Source organism: Gopherus flavomarginatus, chromosome 2 (assembly GCF_025201925.1).
Source record: "Gopherus flavomarginatus isolate rGopFla2 chromosome 2, rGopFla2.mat.asm, whole genome shotgun sequence".
Taxonomy (NCBI): Eukaryota; Metazoa; Chordata; order Testudines; family Testudinidae; genus Gopherus; species Gopherus flavomarginatus.
The window spans coordinates 267,513,896-267,531,716 of NC_066618.1; the positions used below are offsets into that span (position 1 = coordinate 267,513,896).

At 39.1% G+C, this 17,821-nt stretch overlaps 1 protein-coding gene across 4 annotated transcripts in view; it reads left to right on the forward strand.

The window, feature by feature from the left end:
• Positions 1-17,821, forward strand: part of OXR1 (oxidation resistance 1) — a 536,651-nt gene that overhangs the window by 394,033 nt on the left and 124,797 nt on the right. For 3 of the 4 annotated variants that reach the window (XM_050940738.1, XM_050940740.1, XM_050940743.1), the window contains exons 3-4: positions 14,885-14,992; positions 16,825-16,938. In XM_050940738.1, coding sequence (XP_050796695.1) covers positions 14,885-14,992; positions 16,825-16,938 — 222 coding nt within the window. Of the gene's footprint in view, positions 1-14,884; positions 14,993-16,824; positions 16,945-17,821 lie in introns of all 4 variants that reach the window. The other variant, XM_050940739.1, reaches the window with a different exon arrangement.

Genomic DNA, 17,821 nt, shown 5'->3' on the forward strand with positions numbered 1-17,821 from the left:
GATATTGGGCCTTGCCTAGATTATCGTTAACCTCCACTCCATCCTCAGTGTTTAGCGTTCCTACATCTTCTTTCTTTGTTTGGTTTTCTTATTTATATGGCTATATATGGAGGAGGGATAGCACAGTGGTTTGAGCATTGACCTGCTAAACCTAGGGTTGTGAGTTCAATCCTTGAACTCTTAGGGCTCTGGGGCAAAATCGGTACTTGGTCCTGCTAGTGAAGGCAGGGTGCTAGACTCAATGACCTTTCAGGGTCCCTTCCAGTTCTGTGAGATAGGTATATCTCCATTTATTATTAACCTTTTACTATTGGTTTTAATTCCCTTTGCAGCTCCAACTCTTCATTGCTTTTGGCCTTTCTCACTTTATCCCTACATGTTCTGACCTCAATAAGGTAGCTTTCCTTGCTGATTCCTCCCATCTTCCACTCCTTGTAGTCTTCCTGCTTTTTCTTAATCTCCTCTCTGAGATGCTTGCTCATCCAGCTTGGTCTGCAAGTCCTGCCTATGATTTTTGTCTCCTTTCTTGGGATGCAGGCTTCTGATAGTTTCTGCAACTTTTGACTTGAAGTGATTCTAAGCCTTCTCCGCCTTTAGCTCCACAAGTTCTTCAGTCCAATCCACTTCCCTAACCAATTTCCTTAATTCTTTTAAGTTAACCCTTTTGAAATCAAAACCCTAGTCACAGATCTTTTTTTGTTTATCTTTCCATTTAGTTTAAACTGAATTAGTTAATGATCGCTCAAACCAAAGTTATCCCCTACAACCGTTTCTTCTATGAGGTCCTCACTACTCACCAAAACCAAATCTAAAATGGCATTCCCTCTTGTTGGTGCAGCAACTGCTTGGTGAAGGAATCCATTAGCTGTTGCATCCAGGAAAATCTGAGCCCTATTAGTATTAATAGCACTTGTCCTCCAGTCTATATCTGGGAAGTTTAAAGTCTCCCATGATCACACAGCTCCCATTAGTATTTATTTCATTAAAAACATTAAAGAGGTCTCTATCGATCTCCAGATCAGATCCCGGTAATCTGTAGCACACCACAAGTAATATCCCAAGGGAGGCTGTAGTAGCTTTCTTCCTCAATGTGATTTTTGCCCAGTCAGACTCTGTCTTATCCATTCCATCCCTTCTTATTTCTTTATGGTCTTCTTCACCATTGATATACAATGCTACTCCACCACTGTCGCCTTTATTTCTGTCTTTCCTAAACAGCACATACCCTTCAATACTATTACACCATGTATCTGTTATCCCTACGATATCTGGTTTCACCTCCTGCACCAGTAACTCTAGTTCCTCCATTTTGTTACCTAGGCTCCACGCATTGGTGTACAAACATCTTAATTTTTGCTGTTTGACTTTGCTCACATTCTTTGCCTGATTTAGGCCCAGACATTCTACCACCAGTATCATCTATTAGACTGGTATCTAAACTACCATTCATCCTTATGTTCATTCTCCTACCCAGGGCTGTATCCTTTCTTCCTTTGTTTTCTTCCCTCTCAGTATTAAAATCTGGCGTGGAGATTACCTGGACATCTGACCCCCGTTGCTAGTTTAAAGCTCTCTTAATCAGTTGTGCCAGCCTCCATCCTAGAAATCTATTTCCCTCCCTACTCACGTGAAGTCTGTCCTGAGAGAACAGTCCTCTGTCTATGAATGCCTTTCAATGGCCATACATCCCAAAGCCCTACTTCATAGTACCACTGCCTGAGCCAGCTGTTGATCGTCATAATCTTGTCAGACCTTTGTTGCCCTCTCTAGGAACAAGCAGAATCCCACCGAAGATCCACCTGAGCTATATTGTTCACATATGCATAGTCAGTGTATTTGATTCTAAAAACAGCAACAATTCATAACAATAACTAGTTCTGGGGCAAATCTCAAAGTCAGACGTAAAAAATCATAGCATACAACTTTTGGACCCTTTTGCCCTTTCTTCTGGTAATTAGCGTCAACTTGGAAAAACTCTCTCTGCATCTGTCAATTCACAAGGCAGTGCCAGGAGATACGATACTGGGGTCCTGTGTTAGTCATGCCTGTACTACTGTCTTGGATAGATAATTGGCTTTGCATGATACAAAGAAATCTGGTCTCATCAGAAGTCACTACTATTGTAAATATCAGGTTCTTTAATTGTAGGATTTCTCTCCTTTTCTAAATATAAATCATCTGAGAAACATAAAAGGATGCATCATCTGCTTTAAAACTCCCAATTACAGTGACTGTTCCTACCCAATTGTCTCTGAAACCTGATACATTGCTCTGTAAAATTTCCTAAAACTATGTTCTGGGTTCTGTTGCTTAATAGACTACTTCTAGTAGAGAGACAATGTGGGTGAGGTAATACCTTTTATTGGACCATTTCTGCTGACGAGAGAGACAGATCTCTTCTTTCAGGTCACCTTGTCTCTCTAATACCCTGGGATTAACATGGCTACAACAATACTGCATACTACTTGTAGTAGATAGCAGCGCTAAAACCACAGAGATCATTAAGTATGTTTTTTGAATAGCATTTTCATACTAATAATATCTTACGTATATGACTCCCACTACTGTAGTATCTGAGAGCTTCAATTTTTAATGCATTTATTTTCATGTGATTTGTGTTTAGGTTGCAGCATATAGTAAAGAGCTTTCACGTATTAGAATGATGCCTGATGCATGATAAAAGCAACCATATTTTGGACATTCAAGTGCATCTGGAAAGAATTTTTGTTTGGCTGATTCTGTGCATGGTGGCTGGCTTATTTTAGGGGAGAGGATCAGGAGAGAGGGTTAGGAATATAGGACTAATGGGCCAATATTTTTGTTTTGTAGAGATTTTTTGCTAGTCTGTCATGGAGGCTCCAAAGAAGGCTTGTTTTAGGTAGCAGTTTTAAAACATACTAGTATAAGCACCTCCGCTACATATTCCTCAGACTTTGACGCACCAACAACTTTTATGCTTGATTTTTATTGTTAGATATGTATGCTAGACATATTTCTGGATACCTCATCCATCCAAAGGTCCCGTTCCTTCAAATTCCTACTGAATTTGGCGATCTCTTTTCTTCCTGCTTTCTGCCTCCCCATTTCTTTTTCCCAGGAGATCAGGCTAACCTAGAAAAGGTGGATCTTCATGCTGACTTGCTTCAAATAGTCCACTTGCATGACTTCCTAAGAGTCTGTTTTATCACTTTTATTCTATTGATGGTTCTTGTTTCATGACATTAAGTCTGGAAGAAATTAGACTTAAGAAGGTGTTTGGGAAGGTTGATAGATGCTGTGAGCCCGGTTGCTGGAGCGGCAATACTGAGAATGCTTAGTCAGAGCAAACTGCTATAGTCCGGTGGGCACAGACAATCCCAGAAACTGGTAGTTTATTCTATAATCAGGTTTCACTAAACCAGTAACAAAACAGCTTCTGTACTACCTTACTGGTTCCCTTTAAGCTATGCAGCAGGGGTCTCAAACTCCTGGCCCATGGGCCATTTGTGGCCTGCCAGCTTCCCCAATGTGGCCCGCAGGGCTCCAGTAGTTTTGGGGCTGGATCTCTCCCTTGGCCCCATCTGCTGCTCTGGATGCTCCCCCCTCTGGGCCTCAGCAGCACAGCGGAGCTTAGCGGCATCTGCCTGCTCACACGAGTGCCTGCCAGACCCTCCCTGCGGCCCAGGGGTGGGGCTGTGCCTCTGCACGCTGCCCCTGCCCTGAGCGCCCCTGCGGCCAATGGGACGCTGTGGGGGTGGTGCCTGGAGGCAGACACATGTGGAGGTCCCCAAGCTCGCCCCGCCTTGGAGCCCCAGGTGAGTGATGCATCCTCCCAGAGCCTGCACCCGGTCCTCATACCTCCTCCCGCCTCCAAACTCCTTCCTGGAGGCTGCACCCCCTTCCCACACACCCCCATCCCCTACCCCAGAACAATTCCCCCACCTAAACTCTGTCCCAGAGCCTTAGGCAGGTGGGTGGTGGCATTTTTGGGGGGCGGGTTCTGGGCAGCATGAGTGATATTGGCCTGCTGGGAGGATTTGAGGACTGGCACAGACCCTAAGGTAAATTGAGTTTGAGACCCCTGCTATACAGCCTTTGGCTCACACTGAGACAGCCAATTCTAATATAGTGTTGGTTACTAACAGCCTTATTCACCATATATAAAGTTTTACCAATCCCAAAGATCGGGTATATTGCCCACCAGGTCAGTGAATGTTTCAGCTCTTACCCAAGTACATACTTAGAGCCAGTCCTTATTAACTAAATCTAAGATTCATTAAAAGAGTTGCTGTGATTAAAGATCATTATACATACTCATATGAATGGAGTTCTTATGTCAATTTCATAGCAGATGGTGACGCAGCTGATTTTTGCAAAAATCTTTCTGGAATCAATTTAAAAGGTTATAGTCCAGTTGGCAGTCCATGTGCAGAGAGCTTGTTCAAATTCTTCCAAGAGAATTTTCAGGGTGGATCCAGAATAACCTGGAGACCTCAGTCTTGTTGGCTTCCACTTCCCCTATCAAAGTTTAAGCAGATCTGAGATAGCAAGGATCAGTCCTGAGACTTCCTTTATAGCTGAAGTTCAACAGTGGTCTCCACAGGCCCTCCTTGGCTGATGACACGTTCATGTATATTGGTGCTTTGAAGCTAATCTATTTTCTAGGCATACAAGGGTAACTAGTTGCATGAACCAGTTCGCAGGTAGTTTACTACAAACTTCAAACAGAAATGAAAACAATAATATTACACCACAAGTCCCATCTCTAAATAATATCATCTGCTTCTGATCTCTGAATCAATAGACTGTTTAGCATCTACAAGCTAATTAAATCACTTTTTTAAACTTCTAACAAGATATAGGTAAGCACTGACAAACATAATTAGTATTTAATTCTCTACTGATACAGGCCTATATGTCAAGGATTCTAGTCTATTTAACATGGCTTTGCTAGCTATCTACAAGGAGTGTCCCTGTTTACTATTTCATTGTTCTTCTAATATGTCCTTACTGGTGGCTTTTAAGTCATCCAGCCTGCTGGTTTCTTAACCCTCACTGGCTCAGCATCACAGAAGACTGTAAACTCTCAATAGCTTAAAGACGCCCTACACTTGAGTGTCTGAGGACCCTTGTCTTAATCCTTGTGGGTCTTCAAGTCCAGTCTTTGGCACACACTCATTTTGATGACCTGTCTACCAAATGTAAGAGTGAAAGTGCAAACTGAATATTTGACATGTCCCTTGTAATGGACTGATCAAGTAGCTTGCCTGTAAGTTTTTACTAAAACTTTTGATCATGACTACAATAACTCTTCACTTAACGTCCTCCCACTTAACATTGTTTCAAAGTTATGTCATTGCTGAATTAGGGAACATGCTCGTTTTAAAATGTCATCTGGTTGCCTGCTCTGTCCACTGCTTGTAGGATTCTGTGGAAGAGCAGCGACTTTACAAGGGAGCATTGCACAAGTTCCTCTTCTCCTTCCACTCCCTCCCAGTGCTTCCTTTACTGTCAAATAGCTGTTTGTCGTTGCTTAGGACTTTCTGGGAGGGAGGGGGAGGAGGAGGAAGAGCAGAGAAGTGCCATGTCTCTGCCCCCCTCCCCCTCAGAAAGTCCTAAGCTCGAAGCACTGGGAGGGAGGGGGAGGATCTGTTGTTTGCTTGTTAATAGTCTGTGGTGTAGACCAGACTGAGTGGTCCTCAATTTGTTTTATAGGTTTATCAAATGTGCTTCTGTTTTAATTGTGTTTAGGAACTTGGATATAAAAAGAGTGGTGAAAAGGAGTCAAACTTGTTCACTGAAAATCTTTTGATAACTCCAAAATGTTTTGGAACAATTGGCCTGCTCAGGACTGGCTTATAGTGAGATATTGCTGTGTGTTGGAACTAGATGTTAGATTATGGTGGTACTTGCATGAAAATTGAATTACCCTGCAGTTTAAATAGTGTACTTTTTTGCTCATCTTCAATCACAGAAGTTGACTAATAGTACAAGTTTATCCAGTTTAGCAACTAACAATTGAGTTCTGTTGTGTGTATGAACATTGTTAGATGAAAGCCAAAGCAACTTTACATAATGAATTTTAATGAATGTTAGTGTGTAGAGCTCTGGATACAACACTTTACTTTCTGAGTTTACTGTCAACTTATTGCCATGTCTGTAATGAACAATAAATGCCTGGCTCTTGTTATGTTCCTCTGTGGCATTTGGTTTTGTAATACTAATTAAAAAGTGACATTTGGAATAATGGAGTTCTTTATTTCTGCATAAACACATTCAAAAATGTCAACATCACCAAGGAATATTGAAATATTAAGATGTTCATTCTTGCATACATGACTCTAGAAGTTTCCAAATGTCAGTTGAGCAGTTGGTTACAAAATAACTAAGTTTGCACATGGCAGAAAACATATACATAAAAGCATCTAGATAATTAGTTTCTTGCATCGACCTGTTATGTCAGTGTACGCACTACAGCCTTGCTTCTGCCGACATAAGTGTCGTCCTGCACTGGCATAATAACCCCACCTCCACAAGAGGCATAAGCTTATTTTGTGTAGTTAGGCCAATGCAGTGTCCCTGTAGACACTGTTACATTCTTGTGAATTTCACTGTTCGGCTAGACTGAACGTAGGTCGATTTCAGTTTACAGGGTAGATGTACCCTTAATTGTGTTCACGTGGTAGAGTCACTTCCATGTTAGCCTTTTTTCTAAAGTAAAGAAATACTTTGGCGTCCAGAATTGTAGTTTAAGAGCATATGATTGTGATGTGTTCTCAGATATGTCAAAAATTATTCCTGAAGCTTCCACCTTTTGACTTTGAGTGTTTAAAAAATCAGAAATGGGAAATATGTGGATAAACTAACTATCTTTCTAAAGAAAAGCCACTCTGCTAATAGTACTTCGTGAAATTTTACTAGTAGTACCAGTTTCTTCCAGTCCCCTGGGATAGAAATTACGAGGTGCAAGGGAGAACATCCTTCAAAGCTGCCTTTTCTATTCATCCTTTATGATCTGCCTGAAAGAATCTTCCAGCTCCTTATTGTAGCAAAAGATAATGAATTAAACCTCACAAACCTACTCCTTCTTCCTGGAAAGCCATATTTTCTTCTTCCTATGTCCAGTACTGCCTACAAAGTTTGTTTTACCGTGCCAAGACATTTAGGTTGCTCCACAAACCATTAAAATACAGCACAGTTTACAAAGCCAGGATAACTAATGGAATCCATATTGACCGGGGGGAAGAGTGGAGAAACCAACTAATGCACAAGACTTATTATAGCAACTCACTTCTCTCTTCTATATATAATATATGGAGAAATGTGCACACCCACACAGGTATTTGAGACACATTAAATTATGGCTGCAGCTGTCTGAATTTTCTTACTCCCTTAAGACTCAGCTATTGCGGAGCTGAGTATCTGCAGCACCTGTTGAAGATTCTTTTCACTAGCTTCTATATGCCCACCATGGAAAAAGCAATAGTCAAATGTTTGAATCTTTGTGTTACAGTACGTGCTGTTCTTACCTTCTGAAGTTACTTGATTTTTATTCCTGTATCTACCAACTGCCTTGCTCTGAAATGTTCCCTGTTTGCTTGATCTACATTTATCATGTGTTTCATTTATGCTACACAACTTAAAGGGATGCTCAAACAAGTAGTTTCTAAATTTTAGATTATGGGTTATTTCTCTTGATTTTTTTTTTTTAAAGTTAAGAACAGAAATGTTACTTTTAGTTGAAAAGTGTGGAGTGGGGTTGTGTGTTTTTTGGGGTGTGGAGGGGGAGGAGGGGAGGGGGGTTTGTAAGGCTGACCATTATACTATTTCATAACAGAAATCAAAGATTGGTCATCTTAATCTTTTTCCATTATCCAAGTAGAGTGAAAAGCAAACTGAAGTGAACACTGTAAAGAAACAATTCTAATTATTATTAGACCGTGATCCTCTAAGACTATCCGTCTTTCTTTCCTCAGTGTACTGCTCCTTCATATACAGGAATAATTTGGAGATTATTTCTACACTGTCAACCTGTGTCCGCTGTTGTCACTCAATTGTTAACAAATAATTAACAAAGATAATGCTTGTCCCTGAATAGATCCTTGTGGGATTCCAGCTGTTCTTGTCATTAAATGTATTCCTTCTAATGTACTTTAATAATGGCCTCAAAATGCTGTTATCTAGGTGATATTAATGACACTTGGTGGGATGATTCCCATGACAGGAATGTTAGAATCAATGGCTTTAACCTAGTTAGAAAGGACCGAGTGCCCAAAAAAGGATGAGGAATGTAAAAAATGGTATTACCTGTTTCTGAGTTACTGATAACTCAGAAGAAAATAATCTTGAATACTTATTGATCAGTGTCTTAACAGATAAAGCACAAGATTTGATACTGGTGTCTGCTACAGACCACCAAAGCATACTTGTGGAATAGGATTAGCATTTCCTTACACACCTGACTGTAATGTGTAAGAAAAATAGCTGTGAGATCATAGGGGACTCCAGTTTGAGTGACACGTACTGATAGCAGGAGACCTCCAGCTACCAGTACTAAAACATTCTTTGAATTTCAAATGTTATAGATGACAACTTCCTAACTAAGTGTTGCATTCAACATGGGAGAAAAGTCTATTTTAGACCTCATCTTGACAGCTAAAGAGGAACTGATGACCAAAATAAATTAATGGTAACTCTAGGTACAAGTGATTGACTTGATCACATTTATAATGTGCAAACAGAATAAAATCCAGACCAATGAGATATATAGAGATACGTGCTTTAAAACGGACTGTTCACAAAGCTGAAAACAGTTGAAGCAAATCAGCTGGGCAGAAGAATTTAATCAGAAAAATGTGAGTGATAATTGGGAATCATTTAAGAACAATTTACTAGATCCTCTAAAAGCTACAATTGAGGAAGGAGACCATATTGATTCTTTTTTTTTTAAAGACCTGATTTAGAGGGGCAGTGAAGGCAGCTATGACTTAAAAAAAAAAAAAAGTTACAAATGGAAGAAACGAGATATTGATAGTAATGAATATGAATCAGAAGCTAAGGGTTGTAGAAAATTGATAAGGGAAGCAAAGGGACACAAGGAAAAGTCTGTCACCTGCAGAGTTAAAAGCAATAAGGAAGGAGGAGTTTAAGGTGGTTAGGAACAAAAAGAATCCTGACAATGGCATCAGTCCATTACTAGATGGAAATTGTAGAATTATCATTAGTAATACATAAAAGGAAGAAGTATTCAATAAATATTTCTGTTCTATATTGGAGGGGAGGGTGAGGGGCAGGTGTTATGTCATATACGACTACACTCATTCCATTCCACTAGTATTTCAGGAGGATATTAAACATCAGCTACTAAAATTGACACTCTTCTGAATACCCCTCCCCCCCCGCATCCTGTCCAGATAACTTGCATCCAAGAGTTCTAAAAGAGCTGGCTGAGGAGCCTGTTGGATTTTTAATGGCTTTTTTTCAATAAGTCTTGCAGCACTCAGCTCTTGGCGCTATGCTATTTAACATTTTTTATTGATGAAATGGGAAAAAACTATAAAGTAATCACTGATAGTTTGCTGATGACACATTGCATGAGTGGTAAATAATGAAGAGGACAGATCACTGTTTCAGTGCAATCTGGATTGATTGGGAAGCTGAACGGAAGCAAAGAATGTACCTTTTAATCAGTTCAATGTAAATGTATACATTAGGAACAAAGAATGCAGGTCAAACTTCCAAGGTCACTTATTCTTAGTATAGACTCCCCCCCAATCATGTAAAAGATTTGGGGGCTGTGGTGGACAGCTGAACAGGAGTTTCTAGTGTGACTCTTTGGTGAAACGGGCTAATGCAGTTCTTGGATGCATAAATAGGGATATCTCAAGCAGGAGTAGAGGATATTTTATTTCTGTATTTGGCAGTGATGTGTCTGCTGATGGAATACTGAATCCAGTTCTGGTGTCAGCAGTTCAAGAAGAATGTTAAATTGGAGACTGTTCAGAGAAGAGTCACAAGAAAACATTAAAGGATTAAGGATAAGAAAACATGCTTTATAGTGACTGAATTCCTTGAGTCTATCTATTTAGCTTAATAAAGAAAAAGTTAAGGGGCGACTTGATTGCAATCTCTAAGTATCTTAATGGGGAACAAATATTTAATAATGAGCTCTTCAATCTAGCAGAGAAAGGTGTAACATGATTCAATGGCTGGGAGTTGAAGCTTGACAAATTCAGACTGGAAAGAAGGTGTGCATTTTTAACAGTGAGAGTAATTAGCTATTGGAACAATTTACCCAGAGTCATGGTGAATTCTTCATCAGTGGCTATTTTAAAATCAAGATCAAATCTTTTTTCTGAAGATCTGCTCTAGGAATTGTTTTAGAGAAGTTCAATGACCTGTATTATACTGGAAGTCAGACTAGATGATCAGAAAAGTCCCTCCTGCCCTTGAAATCTATGAACAATTTAATCTGACCACAGCTTTTCTTTATCAGTTTTAGAAGACTGAAATGAGCACCCCACACTCACCCTCTGAAATTCTGCTTAGATAGCAAGCACTCCACAGCTCATCCTATCTATCTTTGCAAGCAAGCTGCTAGACAGATTTAAAAAAAAAAGATTCAAGAAGGACAAGTTTACACTTAAAACGTTGCATTGGTGTAGCTGCATTGGTGCAGTAGTGCCACTGTAGTGCTTTAATGAAGATGCCCTATGCTGGGAGAGAGCTCTCCCATCTGTGTTTTGTAATCCATCTTCATGAGAGACAGCAGCTATGTCAACAGGAGAAGCTCTCCTGCCAGTGTAGTGCTGTGTACAGAGAGGGTTAGGTCAGTTATAACTACATTGCTCAGGGGTGTAGATTTTTCATACCCCCGAGTGATGTAGTTATACCAATATCTGTCTGAAGTTTAGATCGGACCCAAGAAACCAACTCTAGGAAAACCTTCTTACCAATTCATGTTCAAGTCTTGGAGAGAAGTTAACTAACACACTGCCAAGGGATTACATTTAAAACTCTTATCATGATTTTGCTAGTCTCAAGTTAAAACAGCATTTTAATATTCCTGCAGTTTCTTCTGTTTATCTACAAGAGTTAAACCATGGAATCCTGGACAGGAGAAGGGGGGTAGTGGGCTAATCAGTGGGGTTTAATGGGATTTAAGATTCTTAACACTGGTTAATTGTCCTCTCAAGACCACTCCTTAAATGGCTGCTTCTAAGTATCTGATTTAAATATTTTCCTTGGTTTCATAGGATGTAGTTCAGACTGCTTACTTTTCCAATTATATACTGGCTAATTATTTTGCTAATAATGAACAGGTTCACCTGCCCTGCAACAGAGCTATTTTGCCCATCTGGATATGTAAGGATATACTAAAGAATGGAGTCACAATTTTTGGGAAACAATATACTTTGGTCTTAATTTACCAAGAGGAAATCACACTTCAGAGGTATAATCTCTGTTAAGTGCACCACAATAACATGCAGAAAAGGTTGTAATGGAAGTAAATTATTTTATCTTTTATGTTCAGTTATTTGTGTTCCCTTTTCCTTTTAAAAATAATAAAATGGCCGTGATTATTAACTAATTATTTTAGTCTTGATCATGGTGTCCATTAAGGTATTTAATTAAGCTTAAAAAAAACAAACAACAAAAAAAAAGCAAACCCTGTAACTGAATAGTGGGAGTCACACCTCTGAGTTCACAGAGTTACAGTTAGTAAGAGCTGACCTATTATTTCTTATTTCTCTAAATTGATATATTTTTTGTAATTTTTAAAACAAAATTACTTGGCATCCAGCAGTTTACAACTATCCCTTTCAACCCCACATATCTTACACAAAAGGTAAGTCAAAACATAGTTCTTCTTACTTTGTATTTGTTGTAAATTATTTTCAACACTAATTATGAATTTATAGTTACAACGAAGGTCAAATTTTATTTAGGCTTGGCAGAAAAAATTTGGTTTTTTTTAATATTTTATAATGTTTAGTAATATTGACGTATTTATGTTTTGTCTTTAAGCATGTTAATTTTTATCATTTTCAGTTGCACAAAACTATGGGGGTCAGACAATTACTTAATGATATGCTGAGATTAAAACAGTAAAAATAATTGCAACTGTAAAAATACAAATTGTCAACATTTGCATATCCAAACACACAAAGTAAGTATCCTTAAATCAAACTCTAAATTCTCAAGCAGCATTTTTCTTTCTTTTTATTATTGATGAAAATATTTTTTGTGTGTGTGAGAGTACAGTAATGTCTCACTTAAGGTTGTAGTTATGTTCCTGAAAATTGCTACTTTAAGTGAAACAATGTTAAGCGAATCCAATTTCCTCATAAGAATTAATGTAAATGGAGGGGGTTAGGTTCTGAGAATTTTTTTTGCCAGACAAAAAACTATATATATCCACACAGACGCAGACACAATATAAGTTTTAAACAAACAACTTTAATACTGTACACAGCAATGATGATTGTGAACCTTGGTTGAGGTGGTGAAGTCAAAGGATGGAAGAGGGTGTGATATTTCCCAGGGAATGCCTTACTGCTAAATGATGAACTAGCACTCGCTGAGCCCTCAAGGGTTAACACATTGTTAAAGTAGCCTCACACTGTACAAGGTACCATGAATGGAGGGAGGGGAGACAGCATGGCAGAGAGAGGCGCGCGCGCATGCACGCACACACTGTGTGTGTGTGTGTGTGTGTGTGTGTGTGTGTGTGTGTAAGAGAGAGAGATGTGCATTGCCCCTTTAAGTACATTGACCCCACTCTTAAGTATATTGCCTTTTTAAGTAGATCAGCAATTTGAGGCAGCTGCTGCTGCCAGCAAGCTCCCTCCATCCTGATCGCTGTCACTTTCTTCCCCCCCCCGACCCCCTCCCCCCGGCTCTGTGGAGATAAGGTACAGAAGTGGGGGGGGCAGTAGTACATTAGCACCCCTCTTCCCCTTTCCTTCCCCCGCCCTGCAGAGCAAGCAGGAGGCTCCCAGGAGCAGCTCCAAGGCAGAGGGCAGGAGCAGCACATGGCAGCAAGGGGAAGGGCAGCTGAACTGCCCAGCAATTGATAGCCTGCTTGGCGGCGGCTGCACTGGGAACTCTAGGGGAGCTGATGGGGGGGTGGGGGCTGCTCGTCCACCCTGGTTCCAAGCCCTCATGACTAGCTCCACCAGGCTGCTCTTTCTGCAAGCAGTGGACAAAGCAGGCGACTGCCAAACAATGTTATAAGGGAGCATTATGCAACTTTAAGCGAGCATGTTCTCTAATTGATCAGCAACAAAACGAAGTTGACCAGGACGACTTTAAGGGAGGAGTTACTGTATTGTGAAATTAGTGTTTACTGATAAATCTGATCATTCCAAGTCTAAATTAATTGACACTTTTAAAAACAAGCTGTAAATATCTGTGTCCTAACTTAATCTTTCTGGTACAAATCCCTGTTTTCAGCTTTTCATCCCATCTATTAAAATGCTTTTAAAAAAAAATTTTAGAACTCAGATCAGTTTACTCTCGGTGCCATGTCTGAAGGAATTATAGAACATTCTGGATTTCCTTTGCTCATTTAAGGCATAGTCCTTTTAAATGTACATAGTAGTTTCCCTACAAAAGGAATTAGGGTTTACAAGAAGAATATAGTAGAACCTCAGAGTTATGAACTGACTGGTCAACCGTACACCTTATTTAGAGCCAGAAGTATGCAATCAGGCTGCAGCTGAGACAAAAAGAAATATAGTACTGTACTATGTTATACTAAACTACTTGGGAAAAAAAGGGAAAACTTAAAAAAAAAATTGACAAGGTAAGGAAACTGTATGCTTGTTTCACTTAAATTAAGATGGCTAAAAGCAGTGTTTTGGTTTTTTTCATAGTAAAGTTTCAAAGCTGTATTAAATCAATGTTCAGTTGTAAACTTTTGAAAGAACAGCCATAATGTTTTCTTCAGAGTTACAAACATTTCAAAGTTACGAACAACCTCCATTCCTGAGGTGTTCGTAACTCTGAGGTTCTTCTGTGCAAACATTTGGTAACAATCAGTCATCAGCTGTCTTGTAACACATACATTTTTTGTTTTATAACTCTCTATCGTGATAGGAAGATGTATATCAAACTGAAATCTGTTTCCTGTAATAGTAATTGTATTAATCTACTGATGCCTCTCAGAAACTAAGATTTTATTTGGAGGTGTTCTCCCTCAGCGAGGTTTCATTATCGTTATCCCTTTCTTTCTGTTACCCTACTCTTTCCTTATTTTTGAAGTCACTAGCTTGAAAAAATAACTTGTTCTAAAGTAATCTCTTCCTCCTATTTAATTCCCACTTCCAGTCGTAATGTTCAGTTTTGGTTCAAGATTTTTTTTTTTTACTTGAAATCACTGACTCACTAACTTCTATTTCAATGGAAAACAGAAGGAAGAAAAGTCTTCCATAATAAAAGGTTGCATACACTACTAGTGGAAACCCCTCTTATGGTGAGGGGTGTAGAGAGGTAAATCACTAGCTGCATGAAGCCAGTCTCATAGGCTCTTGTGTTTCTTGCTGAGTTCCATTGGAGCAGAGGACAGAAGCTTTGGCCTTTGGGCTAGTGTCTGAACCTTCGGCTGTACATGTGTAAAATGACTCCTGTGGTTGCTCGGGAGCACAAATGTAAGGCTGGTGACTTTGAAGGAACCATCATTTCAAGGAGCATACTTGCATGGCCCTTGATACTGGCCTATACCCCGCTACTCACTGTCAGTCTGCGTGCATGCATGTGTGCAGTATAATGTACCTAGTTAAAGTCGTCATGCACTGTGTATATTACTAACTTCATCAAAAGTTTTATAAATTCAAACTGCACGTGATAAAACATCTAAGTTTCCACTTTTTTAAAACTTTTTTTTTTCTTTCCATTGATACAGGTTGAATCAAGAGACACTCTAAACAGTATTGCCTTGAAATTTGATACAACACCGAATGAACTGGTTCAGTTAAACAAATTTTTCTCCCGAGCAGTTGTTCCTGGACAGGTATTATCTATTGATTACCTCAACATAAACTGGGTTGGGTGGAAATAGAGGAAGATGTTCAAACTGTTGCTGGCAGATAACTGCCTGAGGCCAAGCAACAGCGGGGGGGTCCGTCGCCTGGTTTATTTGAGTAAACCAAGTTTATTTGAGATCTCAGAGCGGTGCAGGGAGATTGACTCAGATCAAGCACACCTAAAACAAGCAGTCTGTTCCTTTATATCCATGAGAACTTTTCTCACTGACTAGCAATCCCCCATTTCCCCTCCCTCTTCTGTCCGGCTGCAGCATTCTTTTCTCACACACACTTCTTTGTCTTTCCCCTCCCTCCTTCTCCTTCCTCCCCCTGTGGCAATTACGTAAGCGCAGGTGCATTAAGTAATCTTGGCCGCGGCAGCTCGTTAGTAAGTTTTCCTTCTGCAAGTTATCTTGTCCTTCTGCTAAAGGTGCACAGGCCTCATTATTTCTGCTTTAGACCAGTTAGAACTGTTGCAACTGATAACGGCTGTTACACCTGGCCTTTTAGGTCGATTAAAGTTCAAACATGGAGGGACTCTTGTCTGCTGAGGCCTAAAACCAGGAAGGCTCCATACTCTTGTGGCCTTCCACCCTCCCGAGTTACGTAGGGTTATGCTTAGTGACACCAACAAGAATGCTAGTCTGCCACTTCTACTGAAAACAATGGGATGCGTTTCTCTCAACCTATAAAACATCCAATCTTTTGCAGATATATTTAGGATTCTTCAGTTAGAGTTAGTGAACTCCAGACACCCACTTGGATTACTCAGCTGAGTAACTGCTGCCAATGGGAGTTAGTCACAGTCTAACCCAGTCTTTACCATCTCTCTTAAATTAAATTTGGAAAGACTGATAAAAGCAAGCATGTTTAGAATCGTAAGGTAACTTTTTCAGGTTCAAGACAAATTTATATTTTTGTAAATGGATATAGGATAAATATTGGGCACTAGTAGCATTTTTAAAGCTATAAGCATGTCTTACTGCTACTGTTACTTCCAGCTGCTGCAGAAGCTAACTGTGCAACACCATTCATGCCATTCCCAAGAGGATGGATCTGAGAAGAAAATAAATTTAGAGTAACCTAGTTTTTGCCATGCTTTGTAAAGGGTTGAATCAGGAAATAGATGACCAACTTTTTTTAATTGGGATAAATACACTGAATGTGCTCCCTAGCAATACATCTTATTGACTCTAAATAATAGACTAGTAGCAATCTATGAAAAGACCAGAGAAATGGTACACTTTGTGCAAGTATTCATAATAGTATTTATTACAGCACTGGACAAGTTTGAATTGGTGTTTCTGGGCATGCTGTAAGTTTCTTACTTTATGGTCTTCTGTTTACTTGGGTAATATCTGCACTATTATTTATGCTAACAGTCAGCCTTAATATAGGTTTACAGAATTTTAAATATTTAAAGGCTCAAAAATACATTCTACCAGTATATATTTACTTGTTTAATGAATTGCTTTAAACAAGTTGTTAGTTTTATTGTACACTGTTTGACACATCATGATGGAAACCAATGGGGGATTCTTTTATATGGCATGTTTCTTGATATGTCAATGCATTCTTTTTCTCATGAGCCTATTAATAGAGAAGATTTTGTTAATACTGCTTGCTTTGCTAGAAAAGTGTTGACAGTAAAATTGGTAATTCACAACTAGATTTGTATTTTTAAAAAAATTCTAAAGCGTATATTCACTCCAGCAGAATAAATTTAATAAAATAACTTGAGACAACAAATCTGCATCAAAATGTCAATGAAACTCTTAATGTAACTGTTAACTACAGCCTGTGTTCAATTTCTTTACAGATTTTATATGTTCCTGACCCAGAATATGTTTCTAGTGCAGAGAGCTCCCCATCTCTTAGTCCCATAAGTCCCTTGTCACCTACATCTTCAGAAGCTGAATTTGACAAGGCTACAGTAAGTGTAAGTATATGTGTTTCAAGGGCAATAACAATCTTCTCCATGTTTAATGAGATGTGTGCGGTAATTGATTAAAAGATAGGAAACAAAGGGTAGGATTAAATTATCGGTTTTTAGAATGCAGAGAGGGGTAAATAGTGGTGTCCCCCCAGGGGTCTGTACTTGGACCAGTACTGTTCAACATACTCATTAAATGATCTGGAAAAGGGGGTAAACAGTGAAGTGGCAGAATTTGCAGCTATTAAACTATTAAAGACAGTTAAGTCCAAAGCAGACTGCGAAAAGTTAGAAACGGATCTCATAAAACTGGATGACTGGGCAACAAAGTAGCAGATGAAATTCAGTGTTGATAAATGCAAAGTAATGTACTTTGGAAAACATTATCTCAACTATACATATAAAATTATGGAGTCTAAATTAGCTGTTACCACTACCAAAGAGATCTTGGAATCATTGTGGATAGTTCTCTGAAAACATTCACTCGATGTGCAGCGGTAGTCAAAAAAGTGAACAGAATGTTGGGAATCATTAAGAAATGGATAGAAAATAAAACAGAAAATATCATATTGCCTCTGTATAAATCCATGGTATGCCCACATCTTGAATACTGTGTGCAGATGTGGTATCCCCATCTCAAAAAAAGATAGATTGGAATTAGAAAAGGTTTAGAAGAGAGCCACAAAAATGATTTGGGGGCATGGAACAGCTTCCATATGAGGAGATATTAATAAGAGTGGCACTTTTCAGCTTGGAAAAGAGATGACTAATAGGAATATGATAGAGGTCTATAAAATCATGACTGATGTAGAGAAAGTAAATTAGGAAGTAGTAGTATTTATTTTCTCATAACACAAGAACTGGGGTCACCAAATTAAATTTA